Raw genomic sequence first — 24,751 nt, 5'->3', positions numbered from 1 at the left:
TCCTTGCCTACAATCTGAGTAGTAGGAGGTGCTTAAAAATGTTTACAGGGACTAAGAGGATTCAAAATAAATGTGAATTTCTTGCATACTCTTCTGGCCCTGGTTGATCCATTGTTATGAGTATATTTGATCACTTCTGCAAATGAAATCAAGAAATTGGCTTTAATACGGTATATATTTTCTTAGAATATGTAGTTTGAACCCAAAATGCTTTTTTAGCATTTACCCCCTGGATTTGGTTAAATTTGTGGAATTCAATCTGGGAATTCTTTGATGAAAGGATGCTTACTGAAAAAACAGTTATACTTGGAAATGAAACTTTTTTTTTTAATATTGCTGAGAACCTGATATCATGGTTTAAGATAAGATAACCTATTTTTATAACTCAGAAAATGTATTGCTTTCATTTATTTTTATAGAGCTGGTGTGGAAGTTTTGTTTAATGAATTGGAGATTCCTGTGGAAGAATACTCCTTTGGTAGATCAAAGATATTCATTAGAAACCCAAGAACAGTATGTAATTTTACATTTGTGTTATAATCATGTAAGCAAGTTCTTAAAGGATGTTTAACTTTATAGTGTTACCCAAGATGCTACCAAGAATGTCACATTTTTGTTTTTCTACAAATGTCCAAGTAGATGGCTTAATAAGGGGTAGTGGAACAACACATGTATTTTTATGAAACATCAAAATTTTTGAGCTGATAGATGGTGTAATATTTAAAAAATAAACTGATACTACAGTAAGACCTCCCTTGTTCATAAAAATTGGAGGTTAATTCAGTCTGTATGTGTAATGTCTGAATTATACAGTAATTTTAGAAAAGACAACTCTACCATTTAGAGGTACATGAAGGCACCCAAATTAAAAAAATTTTTTAAGCTAAGAACGCTTAAAACTCTACTTATTAAAGAATTCCAATTGAGCCTTTTTATAACTGAAGAGACTAGCATGAAATATAATGAGCATAGCGGTTTATTGGAAATATGGTGAAATACGAAAGTGTTTAAATCACTTGAGAGAAACCTCGGCAGTCGTTTGAAAGCACCTCCCTTCTGTTAACAACTTCATCCTCATTGATAGTGTGAAGGCACATCGAGAACTCAGTTCAGCCCTTATGTGATTTGTCATAAACACTTTGTAAAACACTGAGAAAACACTTTGTAAAACATTTGTAAAGCGCTGTAAAACACTTTGTAAAACATTTGTAAAACACCGTACCCTAAATTGTGTGTCTTGCATGAATTCATCCAAATAGTTTTCTCCTAGACTACAATCCATATTATCTATAGTTAAGTTTTTTCTCTACTCAATGTGGTTCATTCCAACATCATAACATTTTATTTCTTGAGAATGACATTTGTGTATGCCATGGGTTTTTGGTGGCTTTTTGATAAATCCATGTGTTATTTTATTAGTTATTCAAATTAGAAGACCTGAGGAAGCAACGGCTTGAGGACCTGGCCACTCTCATTCAGAAGATTTATCGGGGGTGGAAATGTCGCACACATTTCCTGCTGATGAGAAAAAGCCAAATTGTGATTGCTGCCTGGTTCAGGAGATACGCGGTAAGAGGTGTAATCATGGTACTTTTTTGCGAGTGTTTGTTCCATTCTTAACTATGAAGGTACCTTTTAAATACTTAATCTTTCCAGTGACCTGGTAAAATGGGTCCTCTTCTGGGCCCCTTTTTAAAGATGAGAAAACTAAGTAACAGCTACTAAATGGCCTAGATGGGCTTTGAGTCCAGAACAAGTCAGAGCTCCAGCTGAGTCCATCCCACTGTTTTCCACTGATGGAGATACATGTAGTGGAGGTCTGCATCTTGAATCTGGTTTTTAGATTGGAAGAGATAATGTTATTTAACCATTTGAGTAGAGTAGGGTCAGTTTTCCCAAATAATTGGCTGTCCTCCATTTATTGTAGGAGCTCTGAAAATGGTTTTAATTCCAGAAAGCTCGTGCCACATTTTAGTAGAATTCTGGGTTTGGGTAAAGGTTTGGATTTCCTTTAGTCCTTAGATATCAGGCCCTTTGGGAAAAGATTCAAAAATAAAGTATGTTTATTTAATTATTTAATTGATCTGGAATTTCTTTGGGGAATTTTCTTTCTCACTCAATGATAGGTGTTTCATTGGCGGCATAACAGGTTTGAGGGAAACCTGATGATTTGCCTCTAGGCTAGGTTGAACTTGGCATTGTGTTCTCACAAGATGAGTTTTCATGATAAGAGCGCTGCTGCCAAGTGTATTTTCATTCTCTGCTTTTTCACTAGAGAGTGGGTTGGAGAGTGAATTAAAATTGCAATCAAATCTCCTTAAGTGTGTTCTTCTTTTTCAGCTGTAGAGTAGTTTTACTTTAAAGGAGTGTATAATTAGAACGTAACTTATGCTGGCCTATTCTCATGTGATACATTTTAGTGTAAATTTCTGAGTTTTAGAAATCAATGTTACTTAAATGAGTAAAGAGAAATTATATTTAAAAGAACATCTTCAAAGTTGCTTCCTTGAGTTAAAAGAGTGTAACCAGCAGTACAAGCGTTAGAGTCAGGCCCCAGCCAGCCACATTCGTGATGAGTTTGCTCACGTGTATTCTGCAAAGGCCCAGGGGGCTCTTGTCCCCAGCCTGGCCGCACACACTAGTGGTCCTTTGCCCTTTGGCAGTTTTGTAACATTCTGTTTTCTGTTTGCCTTAGAGTGGGAGGACTAACAAATAACCAATCCTCGAGGAACCCATTTTTATTATTTCTTATTTTGAGATCATTAAGAAAAAACAAAAAACAAGTTTTGAAGCATCCTAAATTCATCTGTCTTCAATTCTACAAACAGTTTTGAAACTCCTCCTCTGCTAGACTCTGAGGGGATAGCAGCGTGAACCAAACAGCCTCATACAGTTTATGTCTAGTGAGTGGCAGTGTGCTTTTAAGCAAATAAATAATCAGAACAATGGCAGATCGTAGTAAGTGCTAGGAAAGGAAATAGAGAACTGAGATCTAGAATGATAGTGAGACAGACACTGCTTTAGATGGGGTGGTCAAGGAAGACCTTCTGGAAAGGGCCATTTCATCAGAAGGATGAGAAGAAACAGGAAGGGAATCGATAATACCAACATAAAGCTTTGGTATCTCCAGATTTTAAAAAAGTCCTCATATGTATTATTAATTTTTGATGCTGAGAGTTAGAATGAAAACAAATAATAGCCCAAGCTTTAGACTGCTCTGTTATTTCTGTTTCAGAATTTTAACTATGGGCAAAACTCAGAAACTTTGTGGGTTTGTTTCCAGACTGTTCCAATAAAGCTAGTCACACAAATCTTTTTGTTTCCCAGGGCATATAAAAGTTATGTTTGTGCTACACTATAATCTATTAGTTGTGCAGTGTCATTATATCTTTAAAAGTACATACCTTAATTTTAAAATATTGCTAAAAAATGCTAACCATCATTTGACAACACAGAGTTGCCATGAACCTTCAATTCGGTTAAAAAAAAAAAAAAATTTTTTTTTTTTAAAACTCCAATATCTATGTAATACCTCCATCAGTTATCTATAGTTATCCAAGCCAGTGATTTTCCCTTGACCAAGTAACTCAAAGATTTTTTGAATGTCCATTTTTAGTTACTGATTACCTTAAAACTCATATTCTGTGATATTTCATGGCTCCTTAAGGTGAATTTTAAAGAGGGAGTTATTTTCAAGCCATGTAGGAATTTTAAAAGAAAACATGGGTGTACTAAATGAATGTGAGAAGCAGTGGTCAGGTATTATAGGTACAGTTTGGTCCCTACAGACATGGGGTATCCTTCTGTGTGGAATCTTAGAGGTTTTCCAACTCCTTATTTGATTGATGGGGAAACTGAAGCCAACAAGGGCAATGACTTGTCCAAGGTCCCAGAAACAAGGTTCTCTGGCTGGTTCCAGAGGGGCTCCTTCAGGGTAGTTCTCAGGCCTGGAACCCTTTCTGCAGGGGGTAGGGGGAGCCCCGTGGCTTCCATTGCCCTTTGTCAGGATCTCTGCCTTTCTCTCTGGCATCATCTTTTGTTCTGCTGCTCATACATTGGTAACATCACCCTCCATCTCTTCTGAGCTTCCAGAACGTAGCCTAGAGCACTTGGAGCATCTGTCCCCCCTTAGAGAAAGGGAGCTGGGCAGTCTGCCATTTCCAGAGTCAGAGTCACAGCCTGGCTTCAGTAATTTGTTTGAAAAACTGTGAAACTTCATCCCAAGGGCCCATGTTTAAGTGAATATTCCCCACTAAACACAGTCAACACTTTTTCTAGAGTTAGTGTTCCAGCAGCCTCTGCTTTCCAAGACATCAGCTGGGAATTAAGAAGGGCCTCCAGCCATTAACCTTGTCTTGCTGACCCTTGGGAAGACTCTGACTGGGTCTTCCTTAACCTTGCCCACCTGGATAATCTCTGCTGCACCTGAACCTGCCTGTTGGGCTCGTGTTTCTCTGGGGCAGACTGTTTCTCTTTTCCACTGCTGGCTGGTGTCCCCTCTGAGTCCTTGAGTGCAGGGATGCAGTCAGGGTAACACCTGCATCTTCACAGTTCTATTCAAGGGCTGGATGCCAAGCACCAGCTCGATAAATAAAGTAGAGTGGATTGATGAACGTTTGCTTCAATTTGTGAGCTGGTTTCCCAGCTTGAGGCAGTAAATGCAGCAAACCTAAAAGGCACATGGGCTGGCAGAGGCTGGCGCAGTCCGTGGTGTGGCGAGAAACGGCGCCAAGAAGAGAGCGTGCTCAGAAGGAGCTGCAGAGTCAGTGTGCATTCACGCCGTGTGTGTTGTGCATTTGACCGCGTGTTATAACAACATGATGCAGAGAACAGATGTTAATAATGGTGGGTCCTGAGTCATTAGGACATTGGTTAATTGTATTTACCAGCCTTGAAGCGAACTTTGGATTAACTATAATAATTTTGGATTCTTGGATATTTAGATTTCTGTACTTAATTGGTTGCCAGAAGGAATATGGGTGATCAAGAGTTCATTGCACTGAGTGAGCCGACTTAGTATTGTGTATGTGTGTTGTGGATATGTAAATATCCACTTGGTATCTGTGTTGTGGGTGTGTAAATAGAACTGCTGATATCTTCCCCTTTCATCCTACAGCAACAGAAGAGGTATCAGCAGATAAAGAGCTCTGCCTTGGTAATTCAGTCTTATATCCGGGGTTGGAAGGTGAGTTTGAAAGAAGTGACCCTTACTTATGTGGGGTTTTCACGTTCTTTACAAAGGATGATGTTTTCATGCTCACTCTGCAGGGGAGAGCTCCTTGTCTCCTGCCCACCTTGTAAACAGTCAGATGGAAAGAATAAATATTATGGGCCAAGCTGAGGCCCTATAGCATCATGTCTTGGCTGCTTCCTGCTTTCTTTTCAAGGTTTGTTCTCTGAGCAGGAAGTCCTTGAAATAATACTGGACATGATGTCGATCTCCTCTCACCTGCTATTTGCAAGGGAAGCTGTAGTCCATGAGGCTGAGTACATGTGAGTTCTGCCAGACCTCAGCACGCCCAGCCCAGTGCCTTCCATACCCTCCCTGTGACAGTCTCACAGGCTGTCCTGTCATGATTGAAAGAGCCGAAGCTCTGGTGTCCTAGTGCACCCACCCCACCTGATCCTGGGTCCTTCCCGCCGAAGCTTGGTTCAGAGTCACAAACTGTAGCCCACAAGCCAGATGTAGTCCACTGCCTCTTTTCACACAACCTGAGAGCTAAGAATGGTTTTTATATTTGTATATTATTATTAAATTTAAAAAAAGAGAAGGCTATTTCATGACATGTGAAACTTATAGGAAATACAAGTTTCATATAAATATATGCATACCTGAAGTGCAAAGTTCATGTAAATAAAGCTTTGTTAGTGCACTGCCTCCTATACAAGACTGGGCGACTGAACACCAGGACGTGACTGTGCTCACTTGTTTGACATCTTGCCTGTCGCTGTTTTAGTGCTACAACGGCAGAGTTGGTAGTTGTGATAGAGAACATGTGATCTACAAAACCAAAAACACATACTGTTTGTCCTTCTGTAGATAAAGCTTGCTGATCCCTGCTTGGGTCAAAGGTACTTCAGGGCCTGTTGTTGCCTTATTCCTTTTGGGTGATTTTGTGGAGGTGGCTGAATCCAGAGGAACTACTTCAGGGTAGTTCTCAGGCCTGGAGAGCTTTCTGGAGGTGGAGCCTTGGACTGGGAGTCCCAGGGCTTCCATTGCCCTTTGTCTAGGCCTATGGGCAACCCAGGGACTTGGTATTAATATTGTCCACAGCAATAGCCAAATACAGGTCTGAGCACACAGTGTTTGTGAGATTGCTGCCTGCAGGTTTTTCTTTTGACGTACTGAGTCCTGGGGTCCAGGTCAGTCCAGAGACTTCAGAGGCGGGACACAGGATTCACCTCCAAACCAGCTGTCCTCCTAGCCCCCCACACTAAATCAGTTTCCAGCAATGACTGGAAAGAAGCCACTAATATTGAACCAGTGAGATAATTTTATTTTATAACAAGTTTTTAGCTATCTCTTTTGAATAAAAAGTACAGCTACGCTTCCATTCCAGACAGTAATAGGAAAAGTGATCAAGTGGCTCTCGAGATAGACCCACCATATATACCCACCATGTTCAGAGAACTCTTCCTTCCATCGGACGCATGCAATTTATATTGCTGTGGTCAGATTTATGGTAAAGAATCTGCCTGCAATGCAGGAGACCTGGGTTCAGTCCCTGGGTGGGGAAGGTCCCCCAGAGAAGGGAATGGTTATCCACTCCAGTATTCTTGCCTGGAGAATCCCCATGGACAGAGGAGTCTGGAGGGCTACAGTCCGTGGGATTGCAAAGAGCTGGACACGACTGAGCGACTGACACTTTCACTTTCTTCAGAGTGTGGGAGGATGCTGTCTGTCTGAGTGGGGATACGCTGTCATGATTGACAGTGTCTTCATTTATTTCCTTCTCATGGTCCATTTTGGGGTAATGAGCAGCTTTCCCTTTTCCTTTCTTTAAGCTGTTGATTTTTCTCTTGAGAATGGGAATTATGACTATGTTTTCAGGTATTTTCTTTCAAGTGGGTTTCTTTCACTGGGTTTGTTTTTTTAATTTTTTTGGTGGGTTTCTTTGTTTTTTTTGGTTGATTTTTCGCTCTTTCTGGGTCATACTGTGTACTTTAGGCCCGGAAAATCCTGCGGGAACTGAAGCATCAGAAGCGCTGTGAGGAAGCCGTCACCACCATTGCAGCGTATTGGCACGGCACCCAGGTAGGCCAGAGACCCCCCAGGATGGCAGATGGTCAGGAGTGACGTGTGGAACAAGGGACCCCCTCATTCAGGTTTCACTGGCTTAAGCTCCTGAGCACGCCTTGCCTCTCGCTCTTTCCAACGTTTTGGTGTGGGGTGGTGGCTCACGCTTTTGTTTACTCTTTGATGGTGACAGTGTCTGTCTTCCTCTTTCTCCACTGGGAACCAGCAGTAACCTTTCTTGCCTTAAACTTCTCTGTAAATCCTTTTCAAATGCATCACAGGCGCGAAGGGAACTGAGCCGGCTGAAGGCGGAGGCTAGGAATAAACATGCTATTGCAGTTATTTGGGCTTACTGGCTTGGATCTAAGGTACTTGAAATGCATATCCCATCACTCCCATCCTGGAATCTGCAATAATCAATCCATGTTTCTAGCGTCTCAGGGGATGGAGTCCCACGGTTAACAGTGGCGCATGTCCTAGCAGTGAGATTTAATAACCCTGGAGATGTTCATGCCAACAGGGCACATTAGGAAGCTAACTCAAAGCACGTGTAGGCAAAAAAAAAAGACTAATTGCTTACTAATGAGGTACTAGCATAGCTGCTCTTTTTTTAAAACTCTCAAATAACATGCATGTTTAGTTTGGGGGGAGTTTTTTGTTTGTTTGTTTTTTACCCCCTTGATGTGTCCTGGTGGTTTTCTAAAGGTGTTTTAGTGTGTGGGGGCATGATGGGAATGTTTAATTAAGATTTGGGTTTTGACTGGTCCTTTGTAACACTGATAATAGAAATGCCTTTAATGCATGCTTGGCAAAAATATTAATCCATGAATGAAATTGGTTTTTAGGCTCACTGTAGCCGCTATTGATTATTATAAGCAAAATATTATATGTGAAAAGAATGATCATCTGTGATTTAGCAGAAAGCTATGTTGATGCAAAGCTAGCTGTAATTGCCCCTGAAGAATCCCAGGAATTTCAGCATCAGCTGTTTGTGTTCAGAAACAAAGGCCTCCTGAAATACTCTCGCTAATCCCCAGGCAGAGTCGTGGGCTCTGTGAACATTTCACATATCCCAAGGGACGAGCATTTTAGATGTTTTCGTTACTTAGAAAATCAAAGGTCATCTCTGCTAAAAATGTGAATCCCAGTTAGAAACTCAAATACCAACAATAGTCCTATGTTTTTAAGTCTACCTTGTCAGCGTTATAAACCCATATTGTGAGAAAAATGAGAAAAGTCAACATAATTTGCCTGCATAAAGATCATAACTTGCCACAAGCTCACCAAAGTTGTTCATTTGTGTTTGCCTCTGAACATCTGTGTGGAACCAGCTAGTTCATTTTATAAACTGAGGGAACTGAATCAGAGGCAGAGGGTCTCTTGGACAGTGGGATTTCTCCATTGAGTGAACTCATTACCTGGTCTCACTACTATCATGTCATGAAACATGAGTGCCTATCTGTTTTCATCTTTTAAAATAACACGCCTCAGATTAATTTTTCCCTTAGGTTGATTTTTAAACCTATGAGTTGTTTTCACTTTTTATCTTGCTTCTGTATATATCACTGTTTGGGGCCCTAGCTGATATTGAATTTTGATACATACTACTTCTAATTTTCCAATTGCAGAGTTTGGGTGTTTTGGTGTGGTTTTTTTTTGGAACTTCAGAGAAGCAACCTTTATTCCTTCCAGTTTTCTAAATGGTTGTTCATAAGAGTTATCTTTTTATATGTTCAAGTGAATGGACTCGGAAATTCACTGTGTCTTTAGCCCCATGGACTGGCAGCAGAGGAGTCCACAGAAATTATTAGGAGCCACTTACAGTTCTGAGGCTTTGATGAGGGAGGGAGGGAGAGAGTGTGGGTGAGGATGTAAGAGGGAGAGAACAGGGCAGAGAAAAGGAATGGAATGGGAGGAAGGGGGCAGGCAGCGAGTGTTTCCCTCGGGTCCCACACGGATTGTCCTCCTTGGAGAGAGAGTCTCAGTGCCCTGAAAATACGCCAGCCTGACACTGATGCTTTGGACTTAAATGATTGTGCAGCATTTCTCTTTCATTCTGAAATCCTGATACATAAAGTGGCTCTTCTGTTTGGTGGGGTGTCTTTTCCTGGTCATTTGTGCTATCTGCATTGGGCTGTCTCTTTTATTTACCGTCTAAAACGTTCTAGGCTCGAAGGGAGTTGAAGCGCTTGAAGGAGGAGGCTAGGCGTAAGCATGCAGTTGCTGTCATTTGGGCTTACTGGCTTGGACTGAAGGTACCTCCTCAACCTCTTCTTTCTATCCACGTGACTCGATGTAGCCCTTCCAGCACCTACTAACCCTGACCAAACGATCAGTTATGCTTGCTGACGGTCTGCACAGTCTTTTACATGGCACCTTGCCTACTTTGGTTTCCTTTAGAGAGCAAACATATACACTAAAATTTTCTGATTTTATTGCAATGTCTTTCTTTAAGTAATAGGTTTAAAGTAATAGCATATTATTTAAATATAGTAATGTAGCATATTTTATTCTTTGTTATGCAAATTCTATTTAATGTCCTTTTCATGAGGATGAAGTGGGTTTTTTTTTTTTTTTTTTTCTCCATTTGTGATACAGAGTTATAGCAGTTGAGCTAAAAGCTGACCCACTGTCTGCAGTGACCAGCCTGGGGATATTGGGCTTTTGTTTCCCTTTATCCTTCTATTCTGTCCCATTGATGGCTCCTGGAGCAGAGCTTTCTTCAAAGTGCCCATCATTCTAATTGTTCAGCACAGAAACCAAAGGGTGTTGCATAAATGTACAGGTTTTGACAAGTAAGACCAGCAGTGGATCATTCAGGTTACAGAGAACTTTAGATTCAAATGCCTTCTCATTTAAGGCAGGGTTTATTTCAAAGAAGTTCTTGCTGCTTGAGGTAAGGATGCATGTACCTAAATATGATTAAGCCCTGGAAAACCTTGAGAATGACCTTTAGGCAATACAAGGATTTTGTCTTCCTAAGAGTCAATAACTCATCACTGTAGGGAGCTATTCATATTGTCATTGGGGGGATAATTAGGCCCCTTTTTGATATTTGCTCTTCATTCTTTTTACTTTAATTCTGTAATAATTCACTTTTTTCTAAATATTTGAATATCATCCAGGAAACCATTAACTCTGAGTCTGAACTGAGTTAGCAGTATCCATAAACTCTGCTTTTAAGAGTGTTCATTTTTCCCTGAAAGTTTTGCCTATAACTTTGAGTAAATTAACTTTTTGATTATAATGAATATTCATCAATTTTGAAGTAATTAAGAAGTAACTTAAATATGAATTTAAGATGTTCTATTTCAAGAATTGAACAAGTTCTGAAATGACTTTTTAAAGTCAAAATTGAGGATTTTATTTCCTGTTTTATTCACATTCTAATTTGCATCTAATTTTCATAAAGGGAAAGAACAAACAGCGTTGAGTCAGGAGGTTTACTCTATAATGCTCTGTACCAGCAACATCACATTTATCTTTGGTTTTCTGGATTTAACTAACTGCACATATGATTTTATATTTATTATAATACTTTCATATTAAGAGTGTGTGCTCACATCTTATAAATCAAATTCAGTTTGTAGGTGAATGCTATTTTAGTTAGTTAACTGGCCTTACTATAGACATAACTGTCTTTTTTCCCCCAGTTTCCACAAAACGAGTATTTTAATGTGTTACCATAAAATTATTATAAGATTAAACTTCTTTGAAGTCCAAGAATGTAATAATTTTATATTTTTTTTAAAAAGAGTTTTGTTGATATGAACAGTAGTTTTGCCCTTTTAAAGGACTTGATTCTTATGGAATTGTTACGAAGTGGACCCTTTTTAAGGCCCCTGCGGCCCATGAAGGGAGCCCGTTCTGTGTACCGTCTCGTCACCAGGCATCTGTGTGTAGCTGTGTTTCAGGGAAAAGGGCCTGTCCTGTATCACAAAGCATGCATTGAGCTCAGTTACAATGACATTCAAGTACATTTCTAAGGATGTGTTTTCATGAAACCTCACTTTAACTTCTCTGCTTTTGTACATTTTTATAATTTTAGGAGCCAGTTAATGAGTATCATTTTTCTTTTTGTTCCTTTTACCCTTGTAAGTTTAAGATTAAAGGGAATCCCCTAGTGGTGTAGATGTTAGGACTTTACACTCTCACTACTGAGGGCCTGGATTCACTCCCTGGTTGGGGAACTAATATCCCATAAGCCACATGATGAGGCAAAAAAAAAAAAAAATTTTTTTTTTTAAATTTTTTAAAAATAAAATAATGAAATATAAACTTAAAAAAATTTTTTTGAAATAGTTATAAACAAGATGCTGCATACTAAGTCACTTCAGTAATGTCCTACTCTGTGTGACCCGGTGGACTGTAGCCTGCGAGACTCCTCTGTCCATGGGATTCTCCAGGCAAGAATACTGGAGTGGGTTGTCATTTCCTTCTCCAGGGGTATCTTCCCGACCCAGGGATTGAACCCATGTCCCTTATGTCTCCTGCATTGGCAGGTGAGTTCTTTACCGCCAGCACCACCTGGGAAGCCCCTAACCACCTCCATGACTGCAAGAGAAATGATCATCAGTAACGTGAGATATGAATTAAAGGGAGGACAGCCTACATGGTATATAAGAGAATTTTTAAACTTTAAAAGTCTGTAGGTGTAGAGGATAAGTCTGGCACTCAAATGCCCAGAGGCACCAGGTGGGTCACACGGATGAGGGAAGTAACAGATGGAAGGTGGGGAAGGAACCAGGCTCCCAGCAGTCTGGAGCAAGCAGCTCTCTTCGAAAGGTCGCTCTGGTTCACTCAGTTCCTGCTGTGTGAGAGTGGGGTTCCCTGTGCTAGATCTTAAAGAACTGTAAGAGAAATCTGCAGTCTGAACTCCTATGTGAAAGTCTTAAGTTAAAGCGCATATAAAATATTTTTCATCAAATTGAATTTGGTTACTTGGTTGCTAGTTTATAGCCCCAATACAGAAATATTTTGAACATGTGCTATTAAACCCAGAAAGCCAAGATATAAGAAAAACATACATAATGTCTAAATTATTCAAATAGGCAAACACTTTGCCAGAGTCTTAACTCTCCCATTTATAGCTGGATGATAAACATTTTAAATATTTTCCCCTCAATTATGAAACTTAACTACCATTCATTCATTTGACAGACACCTCAGTTATTTTATTTGTTAGACACTAGCATGCAAAGTAAATATGACAATATAGCAGAGAAGAAATAGTAAACTAAAACTAATATGATGTCTTAAGTGCTATGATTAGTATTAGTAGAAAATTTGGTGGGAAGTAGGAGTGAGAGAAAAATGAATGTAATTAAGTGGAAGATAATGATCATTCAAAAGCTTCCTTTTACATTCTTATTTTTAGTCATATGCCCTTCTCAGTATATAGTACTAAAGTCCTGTCTTCATATGCAAGCCTTTTGGAAATGGCCATGTATTTCTTCAGGCATTTCTTGCCTTTTAAGAACAGTTTGAAGTGAAAATTACCTTATGTAATATTTTCTGAAATGTATTTTGATTTTTGATGGATTTGCAGCTATGCCTGTACAGTGTTACTCATCAGATCTTCAGGCTGTTTAAAAGCTAGTTAAGAGGATTTAAAACATCAAAACATTCTGGTGTTATCTTGCATCTCTTAATTTCTATTCCTCTGACTTAAAACCCACTGTCTCAATATGCTTCAATTACTTTCCTATATCCAGAAAGACACTTGTGAATTTACTTCTTGCACTTATTTTTGATTTTAATAGAGGTGTGTCTTCTTTATGGGCATCTGTTGGCCACACACTAACCTCTGTATTCTGCTGCTTCTTTTTAAAGGTACGCAGGGAGTACAGGAAATTCTTCAGAGCCAATGCTGGCAAGAAAATATATGAATTTACACTTCAGAGAATTGTAAGTTTATACTTTATATATGGCTAATTAGTGTTATTGGGTTAACTAGTTCATAGCACCAACTCAGTAGTATGTGGCTTGTCTGGGAACAGTTAAATCCTAATGGTGACATTGACCTTTTTTTATCATCACTCCTAACGTTCAGGTAAATTATGTCAGAAAGAGGCCCATTTAAGAATATTAATCAAATATTCTTTTTTTGACAGAGAGAACATACTTTGGGAAAAGTGAACCCAGGAAAGCCAGGTGTCTCAATTCAGGCCACTATGACAAAAGTACCATAGACTGTGTGGCTTAAACAGTAAACGTTCATTTCTCATAGCCCTGGAGCCTCCAGGGTGCTGTGCAGTCTGGGTCTGATGAGGGCCTCTTCCTGGTCTCCTCATGTGATAGAAAGAGAAGCAAACTCTTTCCTGTCTCTTCTTATAAGGACACTAATCCCATCTTGGAAGCTCTGCCCTCATGACCTCATCTCAACCTCATTACCTCCCGAAGACTCCATCCCCTAATACTGTCCCATTGAGGGCTAGGGTTTCAGCATGGGAATTTGAGGGGAATGCCAAGATCTTGCCCTGCTAAACTGCCAGGAGCCACTGCAGAGCAAGGTTGGCAAACAGACTGGTGGGTGGAGGTGTGTGTGAGAGCGAGGCTGTGCCCCTCTCCCAGGAGGGATTCTAAAGTTCTCTGTTTTTCTGAGAACCGATGTAGTGCTGAAGAGTGCGAACTCTGGAGCCAGCTTGCTCCACCACTCACAGATGTGAAAGCCTCATTTTGTCGTCTGTAAAATGGGGATAGTAATAGCACTTAACTCGTAGAGTTAGGGTAAGGGTTCAGATGAAGTCACACTGTAAAGCTTCCAGTGCTGTCCAGTAGAACTTTATGTAGTGGCAAAAATATCCTGTATCTTTGTGGTTCAGTAGAGTAGTCACAAGCCATGTGTGGCTGCCTGTTAGACATTGAAGCTCTCTAGTGTTGACTGGTATTCGTATTGGTGATAATAATAAAATTAGTATTCACGTTGGTTATTTTTCTTTTTCCTTAACCATTTGGTGGAGCTCAGATTTCTCCAGCCAGTGAGAATGGTAGAGAGTTTTCAGAGGAGTTACAAAGTTTTACAGACCAGAACTTGCTAAATTCCACTAAAGACTGGTTTCTTTGAGTCCAGTTTGTATTAGACAGCGTTTTCTTTTTCTGGTGTATTTGACTCACCTGGTATTTTCTGTCAAACCCAACACAGGTGCAAAAATACTTCTTGGAAATGAAAAATAAGGTGCCTTCCTTATCTCCGATAGATAAGAATTGGCCATCGAGACCTTACCTGTTCTTGGATTCTACTCACAAGGAACTGAAAAGGATTTTCCACTTGTGGAGGGTAAAAACCATCTTTTTATGTTTTTTCAAAGGTGTCTTGCCATCTATTTTGAGTGTTTGCAAAGGGTAATGTAAAAGTAGGATTTTGAAGTAAGCAGCATGCTTGGCTATCTGTGAGAATTCCCGGAGCCCCCAGTGCTCCTGTGATGTCTCTAGGACTGCATTGTCTTTCCCGTCCAGATTCTAGTTGCTTTCAAGTAGTTCTATTTCTTGTCTTTATCTTTATGTGAAGAAATACTACTGGAGGTAGAAATAATAAAATTCAAACATCTTCATGTGAATAGTAAAGTCTCACAAATTATATGAGTTTACTTTCTACATAGAACTACATAGACATACATGAGAACATGCACTTTCTGATGGACTGGGGAGAAAAGCTCTAAAGTCACCGAAAAGACATTAAAGAGATTAAAATCTCCCTCTCTCTGAGTGAAAGGGAAGCTGAAAATCTATTTGACTTGGCCTTATATTTTAGCTCACTTAATTTTCCATGAGCACATAACATGTAATTTAGGTGGTGCTCAGTGTGGACTACGTGGGGTAGTTGTATAGAGGTTGACTTTATTTCAGTAACTTAGTTGGTATATGGAATGGTACAATTATTTGTCATTTGGATAGAATGAAGTCTTAGGTTGAAGGGCTTGTATTTAGTGAGTGAGCAGTTGATGGATACATCTTCCAGGAAACTCTTTCCTGCTCAGTGCTGGGACTTGTTCTTAGCTGAATCATATAGATATACAGAGAGACATTATCACTAATCAGTGTAATGATTGTTCCCAGCACAGCCTGTGGAACGGAATACCGAGTGCTGTTCTCTGACTTAGTGAGTCAGTTTGGCAAGATTTGCCATTATCTCAACGTCTACCTCCCACTTTGAGTCTGATACAGAAACTATTTCAGAAATAATGATGGAGGGGGTTGAATACTAGGCATCTGCTCCGCCTCTCCTTCCCCCGGCTCCTGAATTTTGCCCCTACCTCCCTTGGCTTGGGAGTGGACAGAGAGAAGGATGCATTTATTCCAAGGGTGGGCAGTAATGCCGATGATCCTTTATATGATCATGTGGGTGATTCTCACCCATCCTTGAACTGGATTTCTTAGAAAGTTCATCTAAAAAAACTGGTCCTGCTCCTCATGCCATCCCCTATCTCCTTTCAGTAAATCTCAGAATCAGTGTGAAGGGGAGATTTCTCAGGCCCTGTGTCCACATTCAGGCTTCCCTGGTGGCTCAGTGGTAAAGAGTCTTACCTGTCAATGCAGGAGGCTCAGGTTCAATCCCTGGGTTGTGAAGATCCCCTGGAGAAGGAAATGGCAACCCACTCCAGTATCCTTGCCTGGGAAATTCCATGGACAGAAAAGTCTGCCAGGTTATATAGTCCGTGGGGGTCACAGAAGAGTCTGACATGACCAAGCAACTAGACAACAAGGAACAGCGATGTCCCGTCACGAAACGGCAGTGGAGGGTCTGGAGCGTTGCTTTTCAAACTATAGATCATAACTTATTTGTGAGTCATGAAATCAATTTAGGAGTATTACTACCAGCATTTTGAAATGAAAATAGCAGGGTACACGACATGTAGACAGGATAAGTGCTGTTTTGTGAGCATTTTGTGTCAGTTGTATATATGTGTGTGTATACATATGCACACTGGGCTGTGATGAACCATGTTTTTCTTCCTGTGAGTCTCTGAAAGAGTGTGGATGTCCACGGGCTGTGGAGTGGGGGGAAACGGTGCTCCCAGGAGGGCCCAGGCCAGAGCAGTGCTTGTATGTTTTGAAGAAGCATCGCAAGTTCTGCAACACAAATAGTAGTTTTTATGACATTTTCCAAGACCAACCTTTTAAAACTCAAGAAGGAAAAATTCTCTTGACCTTTTAAATGAATATCTCATACACGTTTACTCTTCTTCTTACTGCTGTTAAATTGGCTTAGCATATTTAAGGGCGAGTAATGATTTACTTATATATAAGTGATATCTTTTTTTCTTCTTTTCATATTTCACAGTGTAAAAAATACAGGGACCAATTCACAGACCAACAGAAACTTATCTATGAAGAGAAGCTAGAAGCCAGTGAACTCTTCAAAGACAAGAAGGCTTTATATCCTTCTAGGTATTATGGTTTTACTTTACCCATAAAAATCAATATTTTTAAAAAGTTTCTCAAATGTGTTTGTAGGCATTTTCTAGTGGGAATTGATTTTAGTGACACACGGATTTTTAAGTTCATGAATTATTTTGAGATTGGCTGGATATGTTGTTCAGTGGCTCAGTCGTGTCCGACTCTTTGCGACCCCATGGACTGCTGCACACCAGGCTTCCCTGTCCTTCACCATCTCCCAGAGCTTGCTCAAACTCAAGTCCATTGAGTCGGTGATGCCATCCAACCATCTCATCCTCTGTCGTCCCCTTCTCCTCCCACCTTCAATCTTTCCTGGCGTCAGGGTCTTTTCCAATGAGTTGGCTCTTCGCACCAGGTGGCCAAAGTCTTGGAACTTCAGCTTTAACATCAGTTCTTCCAGTGAATATTCAGGGTTGATTTTTTTAAGATTGACTTGTTTGATCTCCTTGCAGTCCAAGGTACTCTCAAGAGTCTGAATGTGAATGTAACACATTTGAGCAAGAGCTTTCATACTTAGCATACTTAGAGAAACGAGATCACATGTGTTGGTTTTACTCCCTTAGCGTTATCCTGAACACTTCCTAAATAATTAGAAGTTGTCATTCAAAATAAAAATTGTCTAGGCTAATAAGAGATTTACTTGGTAAATTCCCATTCGTTTTCCATAGGTTTCAGAGACTAGCTGGTTTCTGTTGACAATCTACTGTAATCACCATTCCGATCTTCCCACTTTAACAAGCTGGGTCAGAATCTCCGTTGTAAGATAAATGAAGAATGAGCCAGTCTGTCACTTTCTGAGCATTGCCTAGACAGTGGCCTGTAGTGACCTTTGGTCAGCTAACTCATTGCCTCTGACTTCACTGGCCTCTGCTGTAATTTCAGTTCCTTTATTGTAGCCATCAAGTACTCAGTAAAAGAAGGAAAACCAATTGCAAGTTTGCCAAGTGAAGTTCTTGGTAAAAACTGCTTTATCTGAATATTCTTGCATCTCCCAAGGTCATCATTCCTGCCCTCCCTCCCCACCCCAGAATTCCTATCTCTTTTGCATCTGGTGTTTATAAAAAAAAGTAGATTATACAACTTCAAGACAAATCTATAACAACTTCTAGCTTTTTCCAAAGAATGTCCTAGAAATAAAAATGCAGTATATGCTAAGTATATTCACATGGACTGCATGTGATATGTGTGCACGTGTGTTCTCTATGTCTACCTGTATTTGAAAGCTGTTCTTAAAGGATTAAATGAACATAAATTGCCAAACTCATTTGCTTCAGATATTTTAGTAGCATAGCTTACTTGGTTAGCTGATTTGGCTGCTTGAGGGTACATACACTCCCCTCAGTCAAACACAGTGCCTAAAACCAACGGTACTCAAAATGCCTGCTCTATAAAGCATATTCAAACAGGTAAATTGTCTGTATGCTTTCCTCACCAACTTAATACATTCAGCATTTTCTTTATGTATCTTTAAATTGTAGAGTAACCTTTCTTAATTAACATTCCCTGTGGATGACCCCTTAGAAATTGGAAGGAGGGGAAAAAAAACATTTTTGAAAAAACAAATTTCCAATACTATTAGCACTTTGTATTATTAAAAACATGTTAGAGTATGAACAACCACCCAAAAATGTTAATATCAAGCCAAGGTCTTTCGGGTAGTTTTACTAGTTTTCAGGGATGGTGGCGTGCTGAGCCTCCAGCATTAATTGAGCTGGAATTGTGTACGCGCCCACTCCTGTGTGAAGTGGTAGCTCTTAGGGGTACCGGCCTTTCCTGTCCCTGGAGCTGTGAAACCCTGACCACCTACGTGGATTTTCTGCCCTGATCCGCCACCCACAATGCAAGCATTTTAAGTTGCATTTGCAAATTGCCAGAACTTTATAGCTCAAAGTGAAGCTGTGGTTTTTTTCTTGGCGTCTTTGAAGAAGTCACCCCACAAGTCTTTAGGAAAAGAACTCTTGGTGCTGGGTGCATGATCATGCCTCTTGCAAGAAGTAGTTTGTTTGGAAGAAAGCTGCTCCGATCCTGAATGTTTACCTTGGCCACTTCTGTCCATTTAAGGGCATATCCTAAGAGGAAAGTCCGATTTTCCTTTCACATGTGGCCGGCTTAGAGCCAGAATTCTATGGTAATATTAAGTGCTCCAAAGTTTTCTTCTAAAGTGGTTGCTCTGGATCTGTTCTACCTCCCTAGAAGACCTGTCAATTTTCTTACTTTGTGACAAAATGAAAATTTTCTTTGGAGCAGGAGATGGTAATGATCTGTGCCCTTTTTATCATTGCTCTGTACTGTTTAAAGGCGTTAATGAATCCTGTGTAGGCAGCTGTTAACTTTATATTAACAGATTGGAAGAAATTGCCTCTTCCTTCCCATGAGACCATGCACCTGGGTCTTGACTGTCCTTCTTGGGAGAGATTTCTGTCTTGGTTGTTCCATGTAATGAGATTTTTATCAAAGTCTTACCAACCAAATGCCATGGTCACATCAAAAATATAATGAAGTTTGAATTTCAGAATCAACCAACCAATTACCTTTTTCTAGTAGTACTTCCATCTGAAACCATTTCTAATGTGAGGAACTTTTTTCCTTCAGCGTTGGGCAGCCATTCCAAGGGCCTTACCTGGAAATCAACAAGAATCCCAAGTATAAGAAACTCAAAGATGCCATTGAAGAAAAGATTATCATTGCTGAGGTTGTGAACAAAATTAACCGTGCTAATGGGAAGGTAAGAATGCTAACCCTGGAGACCTATAATGACAGTGTTTCAATTGGGACAGTTTTCTGAATGTTAAAATCTGCATTGCAGGAAGACTCAGACGTAGAAAACAAACACTGTTATCAAAAGGGGCGGGGAGGGATAAATTAGGAGTACGGGGTTAACAGATACACACTACTTTATATAACACAGATAAACAGCAAATTCCTACTGTAAGGAACTGTATTCAATGTCTTGTAATAATGTATAATGGGAAAGAATCTGAAAAGAAATATGTACACAGAGTGTATGTATAACTGGATCACTTTGCTGTACGCTTGAAACTAACATACTATAAATCAACTATACATCAAAAAAAATTTTGCATTTCATATTCTCTGCAGAGTTATTGTGAAGGAAGCTATTTTCTCTTGCCTTTAAGCTTAGGTGGAATTTTGCTCATTCTCTGAAATTTTCACAAATTGAAATAGATTGTCTATGTTTTTTAGTGTGTTTTCAGTTTACATAGGTGTGCAGGCTGAAAAATACTATTATAAGATGTGCATGTCTACAAATAACTAATGCCTTAAAAGACATGGACAATTTGGGGATGTTTTTGATCTTTGGTTTTATATCCTTTTTTGTTTTGTTTTCTTGTAGAGTACATCCCGTATTTTCCTCTTAACAAATAATAATCTGCTTCTTGCTGATCAAAAGTCTGGACAGATCAAGTCAGAGGTTCCCCTGGTGGATGTAACCAAAGTATCCATGAGCTCACAAAATGATGGCTTCTTTGCCATCCACCTCAAAGAGGTAAAGCTTCAACTATTGATTTGACTGAAAGATTTCTGCATTGGTCCAATCTCTCAGTCATTGATTTAAGATTTTCCACATGTGAATAATCCTGTTACTTGCAGTTTGTATATCCTTCTTACTGATCTGCAAAATTGGGCTATATTCACTCTTACATAAAATCTCAGGCTTCGTTTTTCAGTAACTAAATAAGATTAATGACTTTTATTGACTTGTTCAGTTGAATTCTCATTTCATTGAGTAGCTTTTTGTTTACACCCAGTGTAATGTGCATTATTTTGAGACTAATTCCTAGAAATATCAAGACATTTAAAATTATGCTTCCTTCTGTTGTTTGTTATACCTCCTAAATTGGTAAATGTCTTCTTATCCATACTTAATTTGGGGATTTTTTAATTAAAGGATGCAACTATAGTAAAACAACTGCCTAATAATTTTGACCTGAAGATTTTTTGATGTCAGCTTAACCAGGACCGCCTGGCTTGAATTGAGCAGTTAAATTGTAGACTCTGACATTGGTGCCATTAACTTTACAGTGACTTTGGTCAAGGTATTTAAACTTTAATATGCCTACCTAATTTTTCTTCTCTTAAAATAGGAAAAATATTAGTACCTACTTAATAGTGTTGTTATAACGGTTAAATGAAACTATGTAAAGTGCTTAGCATAGTGCATGTCACATAATAGTCACTGAATAAACAGATGTCAGTAAATAATAACATATATAGAGATACATACTTAGCTAATAGATAGTAGTCTATCTAACTGATTTTGAACTTAAAAACCCGTATGCTTTGTTCAGCCTGTTTTCCCCACTGTGAATTTTAACCTAAGGGAGCATATTATTTCATCGGTGATTCTGAGCCTCAATTATATATTAAAATATGCTGGTGCACAGGCCATTTCCCCAGTCCAACCAAATCAGAGTTTCTTGGAATGGGGCACAAGCACCCTATTTTCTGAAAGCTCCCCGGGTGAGTCCCTTGTGCAGCTGAGGTTGAGCCTCTGCCCTAGAATATTTGTTGCAAGCGTTATTGCTGCTGTTCTTATTTTTTTAACCAAATCATGGAGGAGCTTTTAGAACAGCACTTTCAGGATGAGTAGTAGGTTAGGCCAGTGCTTCTCCAACAGATCACACAGGGGCCTCGCTGTGGAAGCATCTGCAATAAGCCTATGGTCAGGCCTGAGTATCCGCTTTTCCAACAAGGTCCCAGGTGGTGCTGGTGGTACTTCTGGCCCACCAGCCAGCTCGGGGTGACAAGGGCTTAGGTGACCTAACTAAAGTGCTCTGAGCAAGTTGGAAGAAACGATGACTGCTCTTGTCATCATTATTGATTTGGAAGACTCGACACCAGTTGCTGATGTTTTAAAGAAACTGTGAATGTGTTTTCAGCCAAACCTGTAACCACATACCTCCCGAGCTGTCTTTAATTACAGTTAGCCTGACTCTTGGTTTGTTCTTTCAGGGCTGCGAAGCAGCTAGTAAGGGAGACTTTCTCTTCAGCAGTGATCACCTGATTGAAATGGCCACCAAGCTCTATCGGACAACTCTCAGCCAAACCAAACAGAAGCTCAATATTGAAATTTCTGATGAGTATGTTTATGAATTGTTTGAATATGTCTTTTCAGTTTCAGCTTTATTGTTTTAGTTGAGGGGCCTGGTCTCATTCGTTTTTACAACTACTGCTTACTGAGTACCTAGTGTGTGTCCGACATGTGTTCCAGGGGATGGGTGGGCAGTGGGTGACACTGACCTACTGTCCACGTTCACATGCCTGACATCCTAATAGAGGACACAGATATGCACAAATGAAATAATAAGTAGGTGGCGTGACTTTGGTTAGTAATAGATGCTGGCAGAGGAAAGAAAAAGCAGATTAAAGGTCAGAAGGTGTTATTTTTGATAGGGAGACCAGGGAGGCCGCTTTGATGCGGTGACATTAGAATTGAAACTGGAATCCAGGGATACGCCTTCCAGGGGAGGCAGCAGGTGCAGAGACCCTGAAGCAGGAGTGGACGTTGTTAGAGTGAAATAGGGAGCGGGGGAGACCCTGGAGCAAGGGGCAGGGTCTGGGTAGAGCCGAGAGTTGAGATTTTACTGAGGATGATGGGAAGCCGCTACAGGTTTTGAGCAAGAATGTGACATGATTAGATTTATGACTCTCAAAGATCTCTCTGCCTGCAGTGTGGAGAATAGCTGTAGGGAGGCAAGAGTGAAAGCAGAGGGGACAGGAGCTTCTCCGAGCTGTCGGGTGAGGATGACGAGGCTTGGGCAGGGGTGTGAGTGGGAGGCTGTGAGAAGTAGTCAGGTTCTGAATGTAATTTGAAGGAAAACAAGAGAACTTACTAACAGATTGGGTGTTAGGTTTGGGGCATGAGCCCAAATGGTACCATTTACTGCAGTAGTTGACACTGAAGAGTGACGGGTTCGGGGGTGGCGGGGGTGGGGGGAAGTCAAGAGTGCCATTTGGGAATGTGTTAGGTATTTGATATACCTTTTTTCACATACAAAGTAGAGTTATGGAATAAGCATTCTGGGTTGACAAGGGTTCACTAGTGTTAAGACTGCTGTGAATCTGAAATCTGCTTTTTTGGCTTCACATTAGGGTTCTAATTATAGAGACCTATTATTTGCATACAGGTTGAAGCATCCCTCCCGTTTATTAAATCTGTCAGTATGAGATCACTGGAATGAATTTTAGTTACTATGTGAATTGATACTTAATTGATTACTTTTCAATAGATTGTTTACTGTCTGCATATATACTTTGTTGCACATGGAGTAAAATTTGCATCACCATGTTGCTCAGGAAATGATTTTATTTTCTAATTAAGATTTTGCCTGCTTATTTTATTTCAACTCTTTTTAAAAGTTTCTCTAAAATAAGTTCATACCCATTTGTGTCCCTTTGTAAGCCATACCAGCTGTCCTTGATATACTAGATTTGACAGAACCTTAGGTTCACTGTTCTCATTGTACACTAGGAATGGTGTTTAGATGGGGATAGAGGGTGAGGGGTGGTAATTGACTTTTACGTATACCCTATATTGGAAATTGCAATTTAAACAAACTAACTTTCCTTGTTATCAAGTCCTTTCTCATAAAACAAAGACTTAGGAGAAAAGACATGGGCCAGTTGGGTTCTCGTCAATTAAAATGTTAACCTGTTAGGGTTGTTAGATCTTTAAACTCTCAGTTGAAATATTTCATAACTCAGGAAGCTAGGCTCCTGTTTTAGTGGGACTGGTCTTCCCACACCTCCTGGAAAGATTGTTTGTGTTCAGATGCAGAAGCTTCTTGGTATATGGATGAAGCAGCTTCACATTTGGTTTGTTATGTTAATAAGGCCGTCTTTACAGAGAAGACCACACCAACACCCAGGCCACTAAGGATTGCTGCTTTTAGCACTTCCCGGACTGGCATTCTGAGAACACTGAATTGGCAGGATGTTAGCAGTGATGTGCTGTGAAGAGATGCCCTGCCCTTCACTGCAGCGCTTCCCAGAGCTTCTGCAGTCTCGTTGTACACGGTGACTCTCCCGAGACCCCCTGTGGGGGTGCAGTGTGCCGTGCCAGCCACAGGGCCCCTCCCGCAGCGCTCACAGTTCGTGTTTGAGGCATTCGATCTCAGAACACTGCTTCCAGGTGAAAGGGACCCTGCTTGTCACAGAAGGGGTGGGGGTGATGTTCTAAGTGTGTAAGTCTTCAGTAAGCATGCTCGTCTGAGTGAAGATTCAGTGTGGCCATGTGAAGAAAACAAGCATTTAGTAGTATTATAAACCAGGCCAGAACAGCTTTCCTTCTCCTATTCCTAGTTGTTGGTTGGCCTCATAAAAAGAAAATAGCTGATGGCACTTGGAGAGCACCAGGGTCCCTCCCTGGGCAGCACAGGACGCCACGTGGCAGAGCAAGGCTCCCGTGGAGCCGCTGCTTCGGGACCTCTGGGAGCTCTTAGGCAGGGATTATGTACTTTTTTGGTGAGCATTTTAAATTTAAACACAATTTTACAGAGTCCCATGATGTCTTTTTGTGGACTATACAGACCAGTGTTATAAACAGCATGCATTTCAGTGACCAAAACCTCCCTCAGTGCATCCTTTTTAGAAATAGTAGGTATTCTAACAAACCCAATCTCCATAATCACTGTAGATAAACTGGATGTCAGCTTACAGGAGGAAAGCCAAAGGCCTGCTTCCTCCTTAGAGCAGTTTTAACCAGCACATGTAGACATGAGAATTGAATTCATTGTGAGACTCGACTGCCTTGTGATCCCCAGTCCTTAAATTCCCAAACTATTCAATCTGTAAATAGATTACATTTTAAGGATGACATTAAACAAGATCTATAGTACTTCTAAAAATGAATCTGTAGTCTTGAAAACTAAAGTGATTTTTTTTCTATTAAATACTTTAAATATATGTATATATGCATGCATACATGTAATACACACATATATGTGTATCCTTTAAGTTATACAGTTGTTTTCTGGATATTTTAAATGCACTCCTTTATTTAAAATATTTAAATTTTCTGGATATTTAAAATGTACTCCTTTTGCTGTGACATTTTAAGTGGTTTTGATGCTGTGAAATCATGCACCTGACATG

General features: G+C 40.0%; 1 protein-coding gene across 4 annotated transcripts in view; it reads left to right on the top strand.

Moving 5' to 3' along the window:
• MYO1B (myosin IB) overlaps positions 1-24,751 on the top strand; it is a 188,322-nt gene that overhangs the window by 160,605 nt on the left and 2,966 nt on the right. For 2 of the 4 annotated variants that reach the window (XM_043910537.1, XM_043910538.1), the window contains exons 19-30: positions 420-513; positions 1,420-1,569; positions 5,117-5,185; positions 7,169-7,255; positions 7,519-7,605; positions 9,406-9,492; positions 13,070-13,144; positions 14,382-14,516; positions 16,521-16,627; positions 19,229-19,361; positions 19,992-20,144; positions 21,611-21,738. In XM_043910537.1, the coding sequence (XP_043766472.1) occupies positions 420-513; positions 1,420-1,569; positions 5,117-5,185; positions 7,169-7,255; positions 7,519-7,605; positions 9,406-9,492; positions 13,070-13,144; positions 14,382-14,516; positions 16,521-16,627; positions 19,229-19,361; positions 19,992-20,144; positions 21,611-21,738 (1,305 nt within the window). The remainder of the gene's footprint in view (positions 1-419; positions 514-1,419; positions 1,570-5,116; positions 5,186-7,168; positions 7,256-7,518; positions 7,606-9,405; positions 9,493-13,069; positions 13,145-14,381; positions 14,517-16,520; positions 16,628-19,228; positions 19,362-19,991; positions 20,145-21,610; positions 21,739-24,751) is intronic. The other 2 variants (XM_043910536.1, XM_043910539.1) reach the window with 2 other exon arrangements.

The sequence above is a fragment of the Cervus elaphus genome, chromosome 8 (genome assembly GCF_910594005.1).
Source record: "Cervus elaphus chromosome 8, mCerEla1.1, whole genome shotgun sequence".
NCBI lineage: Eukaryota > Metazoa > Chordata > Mammalia > Artiodactyla > Cervidae > Cervus > Cervus elaphus.
This window is presented reverse-complemented; position numbering and strand designations above follow the sequence as displayed.